The sequence below is a fragment of the Kryptolebias marmoratus genome, linkage group LG12, assembly GCF_001649575.2.
Source record: "Kryptolebias marmoratus isolate JLee-2015 linkage group LG12, ASM164957v2, whole genome shotgun sequence".
NCBI classification, from domain to species: Eukaryota; Metazoa; Chordata; class Actinopteri; order Cyprinodontiformes; family Rivulidae; genus Kryptolebias; species Kryptolebias marmoratus.
Genome location: NC_051441.1, coordinates 16,216,973 through 16,233,373, shown reverse-complemented (window position 1 = coordinate 16,233,373; position 16,401 = coordinate 16,216,973). Strand labels below are relative to the sequence as shown.

General features: G+C 46.1%; 1 protein-coding gene across 3 annotated transcripts in view; it reads right to left on the bottom strand.

The window, feature by feature from the left end:
* Positions 1 to 3,857: 3,857 nt before the first annotated feature.
* tnrc18 (trinucleotide repeat containing 18) overlaps positions 3,858 to 16,401 on the bottom strand; it is a 44,836-nt gene continuing 32,292 nt past the window's right edge. For 2 of the 3 annotated variants that reach the window (XM_017416673.3, XM_037978746.1), the window contains exons 21-30: positions 15,713 to 15,854; positions 15,510 to 15,627; positions 14,238 to 14,313; positions 13,971 to 14,079; positions 13,749 to 13,865; positions 12,996 to 13,139; positions 9,601 to 11,261; positions 9,278 to 9,514; positions 9,115 to 9,189; positions 7,397 to 7,603 (exon numbers count right to left, since the gene is read on the bottom strand). In XM_017416673.3, coding sequence (XP_017272162.1) covers positions 7,397 to 7,603; positions 9,115 to 9,189; positions 9,278 to 9,514; positions 9,601 to 11,261; positions 12,996 to 13,139; positions 13,749 to 13,865; positions 13,971 to 14,079; positions 14,238 to 14,313; positions 15,510 to 15,627; positions 15,713 to 15,854 — 2,886 coding nt within the window. Of the gene's footprint in view, positions 7,604 to 9,114; positions 9,190 to 9,277; positions 9,515 to 9,600; positions 11,262 to 12,995; positions 13,140 to 13,748; positions 13,866 to 13,970; positions 14,080 to 14,237; positions 14,314 to 15,509; positions 15,628 to 15,712; positions 15,855 to 16,401 lie in introns of all 3 variants that reach the window. The other variant, XM_037978747.1, reaches the window with a different exon arrangement.

Sequence of the window (16,401 nt, the reverse complement as noted above, 5' to 3'; positions counted from 1 at the left end):
TAACAAATGAGAGAGAACCGGCTCATCTACAGTTTTAGGAGCTCATCTCTTATCTGGGTCTGGGTGTGTGGACAGTTGGAGGACACTTTTGGAGACTGTCCTCCTTCTCTGGGTAAATGAAGACCTTTCTGTGTAATTAGATGGAGCCGGTGGTCTTTAGTTGGGTTCAGCTGTCAGGTATTCAGTGGGCATCGCCCCGTCCTCTCAGCCACAATAGGACTTCATTCACACTGTTCCTCCTGCCTAAATATCCACAACGGCAGCTGTAAATGTGTGTGTGTGTGTGTGCGTGTGAGAGAGAGAGGGAGAGAAAGAGTGGGGCAAGTAAACATGCCTGAAATACAAAGACTGTGATGTTTCATTCATTGCGTTGTCAGCATGAATAATAGATACCTAATTGATATGCGCCACATGTACACACACACACACACACACACACACACACACACACACACACCAGGGATCGCACTCTAAACTAATATTTGTACGGCTCGGTCGCCATTTTACATTCAAATCAATCACAAGAGGTGAAAGAGCAAGAGACGCCGTTATGGTCGAGAGGAAAAGATCACAGTTCAGACAAAAAACAACCCACGATTCATCATCAATCAGCAGAACTTTCACTATTTTAGATCCTTAATTCAGAGTTAAACTGTTCTTTTACTTTATGCATGATTAGTTTCGTTAAATGAGCTCTCGAGGATAGAAAGATACTTTATTGATCCCCTGATTTGTCACAGCAGCAGAAACAACAAAAACAAAAAAAATAAAAACAGTAACCGTTAATAAAGACAGAGGTAAACTGTACATAAAAACATTTTTATTGTAGTAAATATAAGTTCCCTGGTGTTCATCTGTTAGACAGAGATGAGCTGCAAAACGGCGGGAATGAAGTCATTCTCTTCGCTGCCTTCGTAGGGTGTCATGAAGGGGGTGGGATAGATTGTCCTTGATGGACTGCAGTTCGTTTACCTCCCGTCCCTCGCTGACTCAAACAAGTTCTGCCCCGTGATTTCTTGTTCATCGATTCTGCTCCACCCACCAGCGGACCCTCAGGGGGGACAGCGCCTGCAGCCAACGACCGACAGGACGTCTCTGGGACCTTCCTGCGCTCGGTGAAGGATCTGCGCTCCATCAGAAGACAGAGTTCTATCCGTCTACAACCTTCACTTCCTGTTCCAGGACGTCGGCTGTGTCCCTTCTGATGTCAGCCGCCACCACTGTATGAACACGGCGCTCACACGAGCTGCTTTTGAGGTCGGAGGGATCTGTTAGCTCGTCCATCCAGTCAGAATAAACTCCAAAAAGCTATCTACAACAGGTAAGATACTAATTGTTCATACCATTTTTGCAGAAACCCCCTTTTTAAAATATCTGAACTGTCCCTTTAACCTCCTGAGCCCTGAGCTTTGGTTTGGCATTTTTACTTTCCCACCAAAGCTGTCTGGGATTAATAAAACTTTAAATAAATTAATAAAACTTCCTGAACAAACAGTAAATAAAAACATTAGGAAGTTTGAAAGAAAAAAAAGCTTAAATTAGAAATAATCAATTAAAAGCAAGAGTCAACATCAGCAGAAGAAAATATTTCACCCAGGACACACTGTGTCCCCATCTGAGGACACAATGTCCTCATAGGGTGAGTTAGATTTGTCATAAAATAAAATTTAATTTAGATCTTCAAAGTCTCTGGATCCAACCTGAACGCCTGAGAAATAAAGGAGGCGCAGAAGGATGGAGAGCAAGGAGGAGCGAGTGAGGAGTACTTTTTCTTTTTTTTTTTTGACAAAACAGAGCTGAAGGACAAACGCTGCTCTAAAACTTTGAGAGACGACTCCAGTCTGCATAAAAAGCCTTTTTCAACCCCCCGCCTCAGATACCTGTCTCCTGGGAAACCAAGAGCTGCACGCACACGTCTGCTTGGAGGAGCTGAGGGGGTTCAGAGGTGCCAACACACACACACACACACACTTACATTTCATCCTTGTGTTTAAAATGCAATGACGTCTCAGCCAATTGAATTCCTCTCTTCGTGTGATGTCGTCCAATCAGGATACAGCTTGCTGACACACCCACGGGAGTCTGTGTGAGGCGATGCTGAGGTATGATGGAGCGAGTGTGTGTGTGTGTGTGTGACTCCCAGCAGCTCAGATGTTATGCTGATGCCGAACGTTTGGAGGAAACCGATGTGTCCGAAGCCCTGACTGCTGCTGTCTCTGTGAAACAGGAACACACCTTTAATTCAAGTCAGCAAAGATTTAATTACACACACTCACCCAGAAACTCAACACACACACATCCTCTTCCCAGGTCTTTGAGGACAGAGTCATGAATGGTCAGCGAATGGCGAATGCTTCTCATGTTAAATTCAGCAGCTCAGCTCAGCAGAAGAAGCCGAACTTCCCTCCATTTTCTCCCAACCAGCAGATTCATTACAGAGCTGCCAAAATGGAGGCCCGATGGTCCACTGTCGATTAAAGGAGCTGCCCGCACAATCTGAAACGAGGCGCAGAGAGAGAAAGGATCTTTTCACTCGGGCACCTGCCTGTTCTGTGTTTGAACCGTGAAACTTTAGCCTTCTGGGAGTCGGTGTTAAATCTGAAAACAAGTTATCATGCTAACTTTAGCCCACAGTCACCGTGGAACAGATTCGCCTCTTTTATTTATTCTTCTAAATTATATTCCTTTAAAACTATAACCAGCTTCAACACTTGTTTCTGTCTGAGCAGCTTTTAGGGTTGATCCCCTTTACTGAACATTACACAAGAGACTGGTCTAAAATGGTTGTGCAGGGAGACAAGTTAGCACAGCGCTGTGGTGCGTTTACTTGGACTTAAAGGTTGAAACTTCCCAATCAACTGGAACGCCTCCTGAACTCAGAAAGTCCGAGTTCCCCCACCTGGGAGAACACCAAAATCCAACATGGCCTCTGAGCACATGTGATTAGTTGATCACATGTGCTCAGAGTCCCGTTAAATCTGCGGCACTCATAGTTCTGTTCTCCGTGTTCAGGCCCTGTTCAGACCTGGAGCTAACATCCATCCATTTTCTTTCCGGGTCTCAGGGAGCTGGTGTCTGTCTCCAGCAGCCACTGTGTGAGAGGCGGGGGGACACCCTGGACAGGTGTCCAGTCCATCACAGGGACACATGGAGACAAATGGACACGAGGCAAACAACCACTCACACCTAGGGACAATTTTAGAGTTTTCAATGAACCCAACATGGATGTTTTGGGTCTGTGGGAGTTAACCCATGATTGCACGGGGAGAACACGGAAACTGCACCCAGAAAAGGCCGGGAGGTGAACCTTCGCCCTTCTTGCTGTGAGGCGACAGCTCCAACCGCCGCTCCTCCATGTTCAGTGGGCCGCTCTGACTGGAGGCGCTCACACCTGGCAGGGAAAGGTGTTCCTTCAGATGTCAGCTACCAGCGCACACCACGGATGGGCCTTTTATACAAAAACACTCGTCACACTTAAATCTAATTAATTTTTTTCTTTTATTTCCACCTGTTCAGGTTATCATGAGCACAGCAGCTTTAAACTCCCTCGAGCCATCGTTCCAAGCGTAAAGCGATGATGTTTATGATCAATTTATCGCCACGTGGCAACCATTTACAGCGTTACATAAAGTCAGCGCTGCTTTAACTCTGTCAGTAAGGTGCTACCATGATGAAAGGTCAGGAAACAATATTCTGACAGCAATCAAACTGGAAGGTTTAGAAAAGTCTAATATTAAATTTCTATTCATGTTCAGGGTATAAAGTGTACTCAGCTGCTGCATTTAGCTTAAAGTGGTTTTCCCAAACCTGGACTAAATGAATTCATTTTAAATGTCAGAAACACACGAGAAAACGGGTACAGTTCCATCTGTTTATTGATTAACTATAAAATATTGACTTACTAAAACAATTCCAAAGAAACACTGATAAACGTGGTTGTAGTCTGTAAAAAAAAAAAAAAAAAAAAAAGAAATAAAATAAGCAGTTTCTTACATTTATAGTATAGGGTGACAGAATATATCTAGTTTCAGATATCTCTTTCTAAAATGTACTCTTTTTGCATTTTTACAAGATTAGACATGTGTACAAAGTATAATCTGATAGCTTTCTTCCCTCGACAGCGAAGGATCATTTACAAAACTTAGATGGTTCTTTTATTTATTTTCAAAATAATCTTTTTTTCTCTGTAACAGGACAAGAACGATACTGAAGGAACAGCAGACGAAGAACCAGCCTCCAGTCCACCTCTCTCTCTCTCTCTCATTCTCTCTTTTGCTCGCTCTCCCATTCCTCTCTTTCTAGCAGCTAGCTCCCGGTGCCCATCAGCAGTATTGCTTGAGAGGCGTGGACGATTGTTCAGAAAGTGGGGTGGGGGGAAACAAACATATACATTTTTTTTAAAAAGAAAATTACATTTTAAAAGACGTGCTAAAAAGCTACACTTGAAACGGTGATAAAAACATCAGAAACAAAGTGGGGCTCTTTAAATCGATCTAAGCGGAGGGGACGAAGGACGAAATGTGTGTCGGACCCTGTTTGAAGGCTTTGGGTGGAGATATGGGGGGCAAAATCAGAAACACACACCCTAAAGGGTTACAGAGGTGTGTGTGCCATCAGGAGATGAGATCTCCGTACACACACACACTCACACACACTTCGGACATACACACAGAAAAAAAGTGCTTCAGCAGCTCGAGGGGTAAACAAACATTCATAACGGCCATTTTAACCTGTTCGCGCCGCTAACGCCGGAGCGCCCGTGACAGGCGTCCAGTCGGCTCCGAGCGACTGAACTGGACGCACGAGCAGCACGTTAAAGCAACAGTTCAGATCGTTTAAAGTGAAGCCATGCTGGAAGGTCATGAGCGATGAGTATCTTACCTGCTGCAGGTAGCCTTCTGAACGAGCTCACTGACGAGCTAACGGCTAGTCGGAGTGGGGCAGAGGCTGAAGTGGATCGCTGTTGTCTCTAAACTTAGTTTTTATTGATGTCTGTGGTTATTTGTGACCCCAGAAAATGGCGGTGGCAGCAGCTAGCTGTAGCGCCTCCCACAGGAATACCACAGAATAACCTCGTAACGCAACGTTGACGGCAACGTCAAAGTGAATACTGTTTTCATGATGTCGACTGGAACTGATTAATCTTAATGTTTACAGAATCAGTTTCTTCTTCTCTATAATATTACATGTCCACCTATAAAAACAGGCGCAAGCTGTGGTTGCTATGACGACCCAAGGACTGTTTAGATTAATGTATTTAAAAGTAATAGTAGTAGTAGATTTGGTTTGTTTCCACAGCAGTAACAACGGGTTTATCATGGCAGGCCCTTTGTGTTTGTTTTCTTCAACCACTATAAAACCTTTAAAAGATGAAAGCGATCCACTTTGACCCCGCCTCAGATATGACTAGCCTTTAGCTCGTCAACCTTAACGATATTTCTCCATTTCTCAAAACTGCGCTCACTCAAATTACCATCGACAGCAGGTAAGATATTAACTGTTCATAACAGCTCCATAAAACCTTCACCTTAAAGTATCTGAAGTATCGTTTTAAGGAAAATATTGGGCAATAGTCGATAAGATTTTAGCTATATATATAAAACAAAAGCACATAGAGTCACTCTGTACCTGGTTCACAGATTAGCAGCACATTATTAAACTTTACTGGGTGGCTAAAACGTCGAGATATTCCCAACAAAACGACAGATGTCTCGTTGTTTTAAAAAGAAAACACTTTTCCTTGTTAACGTCATGCAGCCGCCTTTAAAAAAGAAAAAAAAACAGGATTGAGCGGACAAATGTAGTAAACACCAGGTCTCAAGAGAGTAGAAAATATTAAACCTATTGAATATCAACAAGACAGTCTTTAATCTCTGCAGCGAGGCAGAGCAACGTAAAGAGAGGCGAACGCAGCCGTACAGCGTGCTACACGGACAAATCTAATGAACGGGCGAAGGCTGGAGGAAACGGGATTATTCCTCTGCAGCTAAATCCATGAAGGACAGGAGGGGGTTTGGCAAAACATCATCGTAAGGCCTGGGAACGTAAGGCGAAGCACTCACCGCCCTGAGCACGACATTCAACAGTCTCACCTGAACCAAAGAAAAACGGAAAGGAAAGTTCAACGAGGCACGTAGAAAAACAAAAAAAAAAGGTCAGAAACGGGAGGAGTGTGTGAAACGGGACGTGGCTGCGGCGCCTCCTCCTCGTTCGTCGCTCAGAGGGCGGCACGGGAGCAAAAGGCTTCCGAAGAAGCAGAACGCGGGCTGATCGGGGGGGCTGCGAACGCCGCCGAGAGAAACGAAGCCAAGCCCGTGGAAAATAAGTGTTAAAGGTGAATTATGCTGAACTAATCGGAGGCGACAGCTGCGCGGTGGAAACCAGCGCCGTGACCTTGATGCCTGCAGCCCTTCGCTGTCCTCGCATCAGCTCGCCATCAGGGGTTTAATCTAGCTAAGAACAAAAAATAAAAAATAAAACATCCTGCGTTTCCCAGAATGCTCCTCCACAGCCTCTTGAAGGCAGCGCATTTCGCAGCTGTGGAGGAAAAGTGTTTTTACTGAATCTGGGTGCAAAACATAAGACGATCCACAAACTGCAGCTGGTTTTCGGTCATAGTGTGTTCTCAGAGTGGATTTAAACTACAAAAGTTGAGAAGTGCTTCCATTAGCAGAACCTCCACTTTGTTTAGCCTGAGTCACTGAAGGAGTTTTTTTTTCTTATTATTAAAACAGGGACGTTTAGTCCGAGTTCGGATTGTCGGGGAGTGGGCTGAAGTGTTTTCTAAGTGCTTCACGTTGTGAGTCCACCTCTCTCTCCCTCTTCTCTGTGCGTCCTGCTGTTCTGTACATACATTTATATACGACTGTAACATGACTGTAACATCACCACGGCAACATCACAACATCACACCGGCTTTTTGTTCATGTCCGTCCCGGGAAACAAAAAGAAAAAGAAACACCCAGCGGACGCGCGTCTACTATCATTCACAGTTCGTTAAAGCTTCTCGGCTGTTAACCTCATCGGGGAACCAAAAATAACAAACTTACTCCGACATAAATCCATAACGTGAAAATAAAAACACTCGTATGTTCCTCTAGATAACCGTGTCTTACGTGGGGGTGAGTATTTACACAGTTTGTGCAGGTGTGAGCATACATACTGTTTGCGTCTGGGTGTATTTACATGTAAAAACGTGTTCATGAAGTCTGTGTGTGCAAACGCTTCAGGAGACGAGGTCCTTTTTGATAATACTGTCTTGTAGTGTCTCCTTGTCCCGGCCTCTGAAGTGTGTCGCAGAGCCGTTCGGCCCACGGAGAAATGCTCGGGGACGCGAGAAAGCAGTGATTGGACCACAGGTCGGGGCGAGGTCAAAGGTTTGGTTTCAGTAGCTCGTCTAGCAGATGACCGGGACGCCGTCCGTGTTGAAGATCATGCCCGTCGTGGGCTCGTAGGTGCCGGCCAGGTAGTAGAGGTCCTCGCTGTCGGCATAGCGGCGGGTGTGGATCATCTGCTCGTACTCCTCCACGCTCACCACGAGACACTTGTGACTGATGGTCTGCACGTCGTTCTCGTCGCTGTGAGACGACTGGTAGAGGGCACGCTGCGGCAGAAGAAACACTTTTTACTGCTAAACGCTGGACAGAGTTGACAAAACATCAAATCTGTCACCTTTGAGGAGTTAAACTACAGCCTGACATTCCAACAAACGTCAACTTTCTTCTAAAACGCCCATTTATAATTTGGGACTTTTATTTTGTAGACATCTAAGCTGGTAAAGTGCTCTTATTTTGATGTTCAAACTGGATACAAAGTGTAAACAGAGACAAGTTTTTAAAAAATGGCTCACTGGGGTCACCACGGTAACCACACCTGGGTCTCTCACTCCCTGACAGCACTCTTCATGAAACATAAAGTAGGCAGACAGAAACTGTGCCTCACGTGTTGGATCACCATGAGAGTTTGGATGCAGACTAAACCATCCATCCTGCAGCAGTGAGACACACCGGGGGACAGAGGACGAAAACGTCCACGTTTGGATGTTTGTGTGTTTGTAATAGTTTCAAGACGATCAGCTCAAAAATTAGTGACACAATCACACAGAGAGTTAAAAAATCTGTGATAAAAACCAAAATTTAAACTACGACTGTGTGAAAATCATTAATGGTATCAAAAAACCAGCTCTGACGGGTAAAGTCCAACTTTCTGTGAGCCGTTTAGATGCCAAAATCTACACTTAATGTGGAAATTTGACAGTTTTTAGCAAATTTTGTCCACACTGTGAGTCAGATGTACGGCTGCTGATGATGCCAGCTTCTGCAAGAGAAGGACCAAATCAAAAATGGAGATGAAAACAGAGGATCAAGTGGAGGAATCGTGTTTTTATTTCTCACGCTGGCACAAGTTTTCAGTGCAATAAGCAAATGAGTCTGTTGTTCAAAGTGAGTCCTTGAAGAACTTAATGAGCTGCTGCAGGAAACATGAACCCAACAAAAAGAGCTGTCAGCTGAAACAATAAAAAGGACAATAAAACTCCTTCAAGAACACGTTTAACAGAGTGTTGTTCGCAGGCAGCTGTCTGTAACCTTCAGAGCGAGCACAAAACAAGACGGGAAGGTTGTGAAGGAAAAACACAAAGGCAGACAAAAGAAAAAAAAAGTCAAAGTGTCGGTACAGAGAACTGGAGGAAACGCGCCTCGAAAACAGAAATACGCACAACAGAGGGCATGAGAAACCAGATGGGCATGAGTCAATGTTTGTGCCACAGAACAAAGAGCTCTGAAACGTTTAGGAAATATAAACTCGTGGCCAAAAAACTGTTTAGATCACAACCCGATAGGTGGTTCACGGGGGAATATAACAAAACTCAAGAAACGAGCTGGATCAGAATCCAAGAAATCAAGTTGCCATAAAAGACAGAAATGCAACAAAATGCTCATGATTCGATTTTTTCTTAATTATTCAAAAACAACTTCTGCTCTTATTATTACTATAAGGATGCTTTAAAAGCCACAATGAGATGTTGTATTTGATGCTATTGTTTAAAGAAAAAGAGGGGAACGAACATCGGATCGTTCTTTATTTTTAGGATTTAAATAAATGTTTGTCTCTCACCTCCATGAAGTCCTTCCTCTGGATGGAAGAGTGCAGAGCAGCTGGCAGAGACTGACCACACATCTGGTCCCAGTTCTGAGGAGGAAACCAGTCCAGACTGTCAGAAGCGTTTTCGCTGAGTACGAGCACCGTGAACAGAGACGGAGGCCGTTTTAACTCCCACCTTCTTGTCGGTGAGTTTCTTGCCGGGGTTGGTCTCCTCCGGGTGGTAGAACCAGTTGACCCGGACCACCATGTTGCTGCCCCAGGACTCCCACATGCTCTGGATGCGGCCGATGAAGGGCAGGTTGGGCCTGCCGGCGGACAGGAACACGGCGCAGTCCCCGATGCGGATCATCTCCCGGCCGCGCACGATGGCCTTGTAGAACAACTTCTTGGCCTTGCCCTTCATGCCCCGTCTCTGGAGAGGACAGAAAAGGGAGAGTTTGGATGAAGTAGCTGATTAGATTGTTGTTTTTGTTGTTGTTTAAAGGTTTTTCTCTTCACCTGAGTGGGTTTCCCAAACCACTTCCAGAGCTGCCTGGCTGGAAGAAAAGCAGAAATTTTGGGCCTGTTCTCCACGCTGGGAAGCCTCTGTCGTTTCGCCAGCTCCTTGGTCGTTGGAAGGTGGACCCCCTCCCTCCGTTTGGGCCTCCCCGCCTTCCCCTCTCCCCCGCTGGGCTTCGGTTTGGGCGGGCGGCCCCTCTGCCCGGAGCCCTTCCCGGTGGTGGGTTTGGCAGGTTTAGTGGGAGCAGGAGCATCGGGGGCTGGAGGAGTTGACGGAGGAGAGTCTGACTGAGGAGACATCTCTTCCTCCTCCATTTTGACTTCCACCTCCTCCTTCGCCTCCTCTTCCTCCTCTTTCACCTTTTCTTTAGGCTTTTCCTGCGCTGGGGTTTTCGGGATCGGCGGCGGCGGAGTCCTCTCTTCATCCGAGCTGCAGGAGGAGTCATCCGTCGACGAAGAGGATGACGACGACGACGAAGATGAGGAGGAGCCAGAGCAGGATGAAGAGGAGGACGAGCAGCTCGAGGTACATTTCTTCTTCTTCATCTTCCCGTTTTCAGTTTCCCCCTCCGACTCGGAGCTGCTGCTGCTCTGAGACTCTTCTTTTATTCGCCTCTCCTCTCTCTTCTCCAACTCCTTCCTTTCCTCTTTTTTAACTTTCTCGTCTCTCGTGTCCATCTCCTGTCCCCTCCCACAAGTGTCCGCCTTGTCCTTAGCCAGCATGGATGACTTAAAGGTGGCCTCCTTGTCAGGCAGACTGGTCTCCTTCTCCGGAGCTCCCAGTTTGGTCTTCGGCAGCTTCTGGCTGGCTGCGGTGATGGGACTGTGGTCTCGCCTGATGCCCCGACCCTCCAGCAGCATCAGAGCCTTGGTCTTCTTGGTCTTCGGGGACGTGACGCCTTCGTGGTCGAGCTTGACCAGAGGCTCCGCGGGCAGGGGCTTCCGCCTCACTGCAGAGCTGAGATCAGTTTGTCCGGAGCTGGGCTTCGGCCTCGGGACGGTTCTGGAGGACGTCTCTGGTGGGACCTTCAGTTTGGGCTTCGAGATGGAGGTGGGCGACAGAGAAGACGATGATCTGGAGGTCAGAGAGGAGCTGCCCGTCGACAGCCTGGAGATCGGACTGGGGAGGAGCCCGGAGCCGTGGCGATGGTCCGAGGAGGGCTTGGTTTTGGGTGACGAAGCAGACGTGGGTCTGGGTGTGGACGTGGCGCTCGGTTTGGGTACGCCGGACGATACGGTCATGCCGGGCCGCGACACGGGCCTGCTGGTGGTGGGACTGACGGTGCGCTGGCTGCTGTATGAGCTGAGGTTCGGTTCGCTGTACAGGTCCACCGTCAGGACCTTCCCGTAGGTGGAGGGGTAAAGGGAAGGGGGGAGGGCCCAGACCGGCTTCGGAGGCTGAGCCGAGCCGCTCTTCCTCTGAACCGGAGCGGGAAGCGCGGGGCTGCTTGTGGGGGACGCCATGGAGCTCTTGCAGCTCGGTTTCACCTGCGCTGCTATGGTTGGTCGGGACGAGGGCCGGGGCTTCTCCTGAGCGGTTTTCTGGACTGAGAAGGTCCTGTCCTGGGTGGGCTTTGCTGGAGGTACGGCTCTCTCAGCAGGTTGGGTGGAGGTTGATAAAAGATCAGCTTTCTCCTGATTATCCTGACTGCCAGAAGATTCTAAGGAGCAGAAATAATAAAAAAAAGGTTAATTTTTTTTTTTTATCCAAACCTTAATGCAGCTGAATTTATTCCAGATCTGCTGACATGTTTGTCACGAGGCTTCATGATTTTTGTGGTTCTGTTCAGGGTCGACAAATCAGCAAGAAAACGTTTCTGAAAACGAAAACATTACATCCCAGAAGTGCTTACAGAGTCAGAAAAACGTCCAGCGTCAGCAGTTTTCGACAGGCAGCGTGTCATATATTACAGCTCGTAATGTAGACCCTGAGCTTCACAGAACAACAAAGCAGCAATAAACTGATATCAGGACAGGAATATGAGTCGTCTGATGTCAGACGGATCTGAAAGGAGGGAGTTTTTATTGATGGAAAAACATCACTCATGCAAAGATGATGTTTTTTTTTTTAATTTATAAATATAATTTCAGCTCTTGAAAGGTCTCGGTGATAAAACACAGTAAAATTATGTCAGAAATAAACTCTTTAAAACTTGTTTCACTCATTCTAATGACCCACGGATGTTAAAGGGTTGTGAACAGCTTTAAATGGGGAACTACTCTCCAGTCAGTCACTGCAGGACATCATTCAGATCCAATCCCAATTAACCCCTCCACTTGACTCCTTAACCCCACTTCTGTTTTCCACAATCATGCTCAAAGATTTTTTGATGTGAGGTGAGCCTGAAGGTTGCAGGGCTGTCTTACCCTTAAAAAAGAAGATTTTTCAACACTTCAAAACAAAGAGGCTTGCAAAAAATCTGACAGTTTTAAGTATGTACTCAGTTAAAAACAATTTTATGGTCCAAAACAAAAACCACCATCATGTTCAGTAAGAAGAAATTCTCTTCTGACAAACAAAAAAACTGTGAAAGTCTATTGAAAACTTAAAACCGGACATATAAAGGATGCGGACCGTGCTTCTGTTTACATAAAAGGAAGTGACATTCTGCAGGGTCAGGGGTGAACCTCTGCCTCGAGCGAACAACTTCAAAGTATCTGGGTGTTTTGTTCAAGACTGAAGGTAGAAAGGAGCAGGAGATGGGAGACGGATCATGGCCTGATCTGCAGAAATGAAGGCGCTGCTCCGGTTTGTCTAGTAAAGAAGGAGCTGAGCTGAAAGGCAAAGCTCCTGATTTACTGGTCCGTCTACGTTCCAACCCTGACTTATGGTGATGTTGTGTTATACGGGTCAGGACCAAAAAGCTGAAAGAAGAAGAACCGTACAGTGGGCGAGCTCAGATTTAAAGATAAGGTGAGGAGCTCCATCATACTCCATCAAAAGGAGTCAGCTGAGGTGGCTCGGGCATCTGATCAGCATGCCTCCTGAACGCCTCTCCCTGGGCCCGTTTACATGGAGGAGACCCTGAGGAAGACCTATATCTCACTGGAGGGGCTGTATATGGATCCCCTCAGGCAGGGAGCACATTGAGATTCCCCCAGGAGGAGCAGGAGTGTCACTGGAGAGATGGATGTCTGGGTTCCTCTCCTGAACCTGTCATGTCTATGGACCTACCACTGATAAGTGGAGGGAAACGAATAAATAAAGGAGTGGACAGACGGATGGATTGGATACTGACTTCTTGAAGTGGTGTGATCTTTGTTGTGGAAACGTTTACCACCTCCCCCCTTATCAGTTCAAACTGCAGGACTGAGGAGGGAAAGCATAGACCTACTGTAGGTGGGGGTGGGGGGCACTATTAAAGTTTAATGTGCCAAAGCCTTTCAGCCCTTACCTGATTTGGGTTTTGGCTTGCGACCAGGCTTCCCTTTGATCCTGGGCGTGGTCTCCTCTGGTTTCGTTCCCGCCTCTTTGCTGCATTTGCGGGCCCTCCTCCTGGAGGGTCCCGCCACGAGCAGCGCAGGAGACGGCTCGGCACCTGGGCGGGAGAAGAGTTCACATTTTTCTGTCTGACTCCAGGAATTCAAACTATTCACTTCTCCCATGATAAGAACAATGACTGCTGTACATTTAGGCAGTAAAAGAAAAAAGCAAACGTCTGAGTACCAGCAGCTTGTTGTTGCGTTTCATCTGTAATGTTTTAACCTCCTAACTGAGCCGGAGTGTTTATATGTTTATAGCGTTCATTCACTCATGAAAACATATAAGAGGATGTAAAGACATTAATAACAGCCTCTGATGTCAACAAAAGCACCAGCAGAGAAAGTAACCTAGATGTAAATAAAATGCTTGGAGCCTCCTTCTCAGTAAATATTTATAGTTTGTATAACACAAAGTGATTTATGATATTTCTCTTTTTTTCTTCACCACATTTGAGGTGAAAACTCATAAGAGACACACAAACACCAACAAAGAAACCATGTTATACTTGAATAGGTGTGTTTTAGTAGCAGCCAACTGGGAAATAAAAGTCCAATCCACGACTATATGTGAAAATTTTATGAGGAAAAGTTTGTGTGCTCCAGTTTCTCTGAGAATAATTAAAGGCTGTGTGTGTGTGTGTGTGTGTGTGTGTGTGCGCTCTCACAGTGGATCTTGTAGTCTGGCGGCAGCAGTCTGATGTGGGAGAGGGGGATACGGCCCGTGTCCCCATCGTCAAACTCCACTGTGATGAGGTCGTCATTCTCGTCGATGTCTGAACTTCCTGTTTTGGAGGAAAATCACAAGGTTCAAAAAGGCTGACGGCGACAAACGAAGGGGAGGGGTTTGTGCTTTCTACTGAATGTGTGTTTGTGTGTCACTGACGCACCGTTGACAACAGTTCCAGGGTAAAGGCAGCGGTACTGCTGACTCCAGTAGGCAGCGATGCGGGTGCCTTCCGGGAGATAACGCACCGATGGAGGCTTAACGTCTATGATCTGTGTAGACACAAAGAAGAGCCGTTATTCAGACCACGAGATATTTGACTTTGCACGTTCGCGCGACACGTCCATGTCTCCAGATCTCACATCTCCTGCACAGGGAGAAATAGAGCGCAGCGGCCTCTTTATTCGTGAGAAAGTTGCAGTTTACTCACAGCTTCCTGCAGCAGCTGTTCCAGGCAGTAGATGTGTGGTCGATTTCCTCTCTCCCCCTCCACCACCACGCTGTAGCTACAGTAGGGGGGGTAAAAAAAACGGGAGAAGGAAGCTGTGTTTAAAAGTTTGGGATCAATGCGCTGAAGCCACGGGTTTTCATTACAGAGAAGAGTTACAGCAGCTCACTTTGAAGTGTAGATGGTCTTTTTGCCCAAGGCAGATTAGAGTTTTTAGATCTTGATTTTGACTCCTCGGATGTGCATCAACTAGCAGAGGAACGTTTTCTCTTTAACTACAGATTCTGGATAAAATCTCACAACAGGGCCTTTTCCATCCAACTCCACACACGCATAGATAAAACAGGCTGAAGTTGCAGAAGCGGCGTTCTTGAACCTGTCAAGCCCCACGCTCCTTGTACCGGGGGCAGAACTGCGCTTCCTGTTTACTACTTCTAATAATGCAACGTCTATTAATTAACCATAGACGTGTGTGGTACCCACAGGAATGTCAGAATCTCAGCTTAAAGCTAAAAAAAACAAGCATTTCCACAATCAACAAACAGTTAAAACCACAAACAATTAAACCAGCAAGTAAACAAATTGTGCAAAACGATGTAAACACAAAACTGGGTCTTGGCTGTTCACCCCACGTCACGTACACAAACAACCAATGTGTGTACTGAAAGCAGGGATTTCACAGCTCTCCCAGGAGGGGAAAAAAAAAAACAATCCTCATTTTTTCCCCTATTTTTCCTCCTCGTTTTCCGTGAAACAATAGCATCTGCTGCCACGCTTACACTTCTGATTATATCTTAGAAGTGTGAGCTATATTTCGGTGCCAAGGTGATCTAAACTGTTGCTGCAATTCCTGAGAAATACTCTTAGAATTTTAGGCTCGTTATTTTCGAGCAGGGACTTCAGAGACTTAACAGGTTGGGCTCCAACTAAGGCATTTGTAATGAACTGACAGCACAACCACGCAGCCTGTTGACGTTTATTTATACAGATACAAGTGAAACTGACTACAGCGTTGTAGTAAAACTCAGCCCCCCAAAAAACAGCTCATTGTTTTCTTAGCCTTTCCTTTTTAATTGTTCTGTAGATTAATGTTTCTGCATGTTTAAACAGCTTTACATTTTGGTAAATATATTATTTGCATTCCTGAGATATTGAGAACTGATGAATGTCAATTGAAAGTTAATCAGCTACTTCGCTAAATTAGCATTTGGCCTATAAACATGAAAGCGGTCTCGTGTTTTCGTGGATGCTCACATGTCAGGGGAGTGTACGGTGTTCACATGTCCGGCGTAAAGAAGCTGGTCCTCCATTGGGATCAAAACTCTGAGTCCGTCCACCAGAGAATCCTTATCCAGCACACACTGCACCGGAGCTGCACAGCAGACAACCAGACGGCAACATTAGTCACCTACAGCACAGAGGGGGTTTGCTGTCTGTGTTGGTGTGTGGATACTGACCAGGCGTAGAGGACCTCTCTGACACGCTGTTACTTCGCGGTGGGAGAAGTTCATCCTCGCTGAAGCTGCTGTCTTGGTTTGGCTCGAAATCTTCATCTGCTGCCATGCTCTCCATCAGACGGCTCACAGCGCCCCTGGACGGCTAAAATATAAAATAAAAAACACACAAAACAAATTGGTTTATGTAAAAAAAAAGAAAAAAGAAAAAGACATACACACCTAAATAATACTTAGCAGAAACACTGGTAAGTCAAATACTATGAAGTTGTGGTTAGAGTCCACCCTCTTCTTGTTTTAGAGTATTGGCCGTTCTGGTGCAGATTAGCTGCTGTGTTTGGGTTTATTGTCTTGGTTCATGGCCCAGTTTGGTCCAACCTTCAGATGTTGGACTGATGTCCTCACTTTGGTCTACAGAGGAGCTCAGGTCGACTCAATGACTGCAAGGAAACCAGGTCCTGTGGCTGCAGAAGGAACCCAAATCCTCACCCCTCCACCACCTGACAGTTGGTATGTAGTGTTTTGTTTATAACATGGCTCTTTGCATTATATCCAAACAGCTGAACTTTGGTCTCATTCGTTCGAAGGACAATGTTCCAGAAATCCTTTGGTTCATTCAGATGCAACTTTGCAAACCAGAGTCATGCTCTTGTTCAGTATTTTTCAAATTGTACTACCATAAACTTTATTGT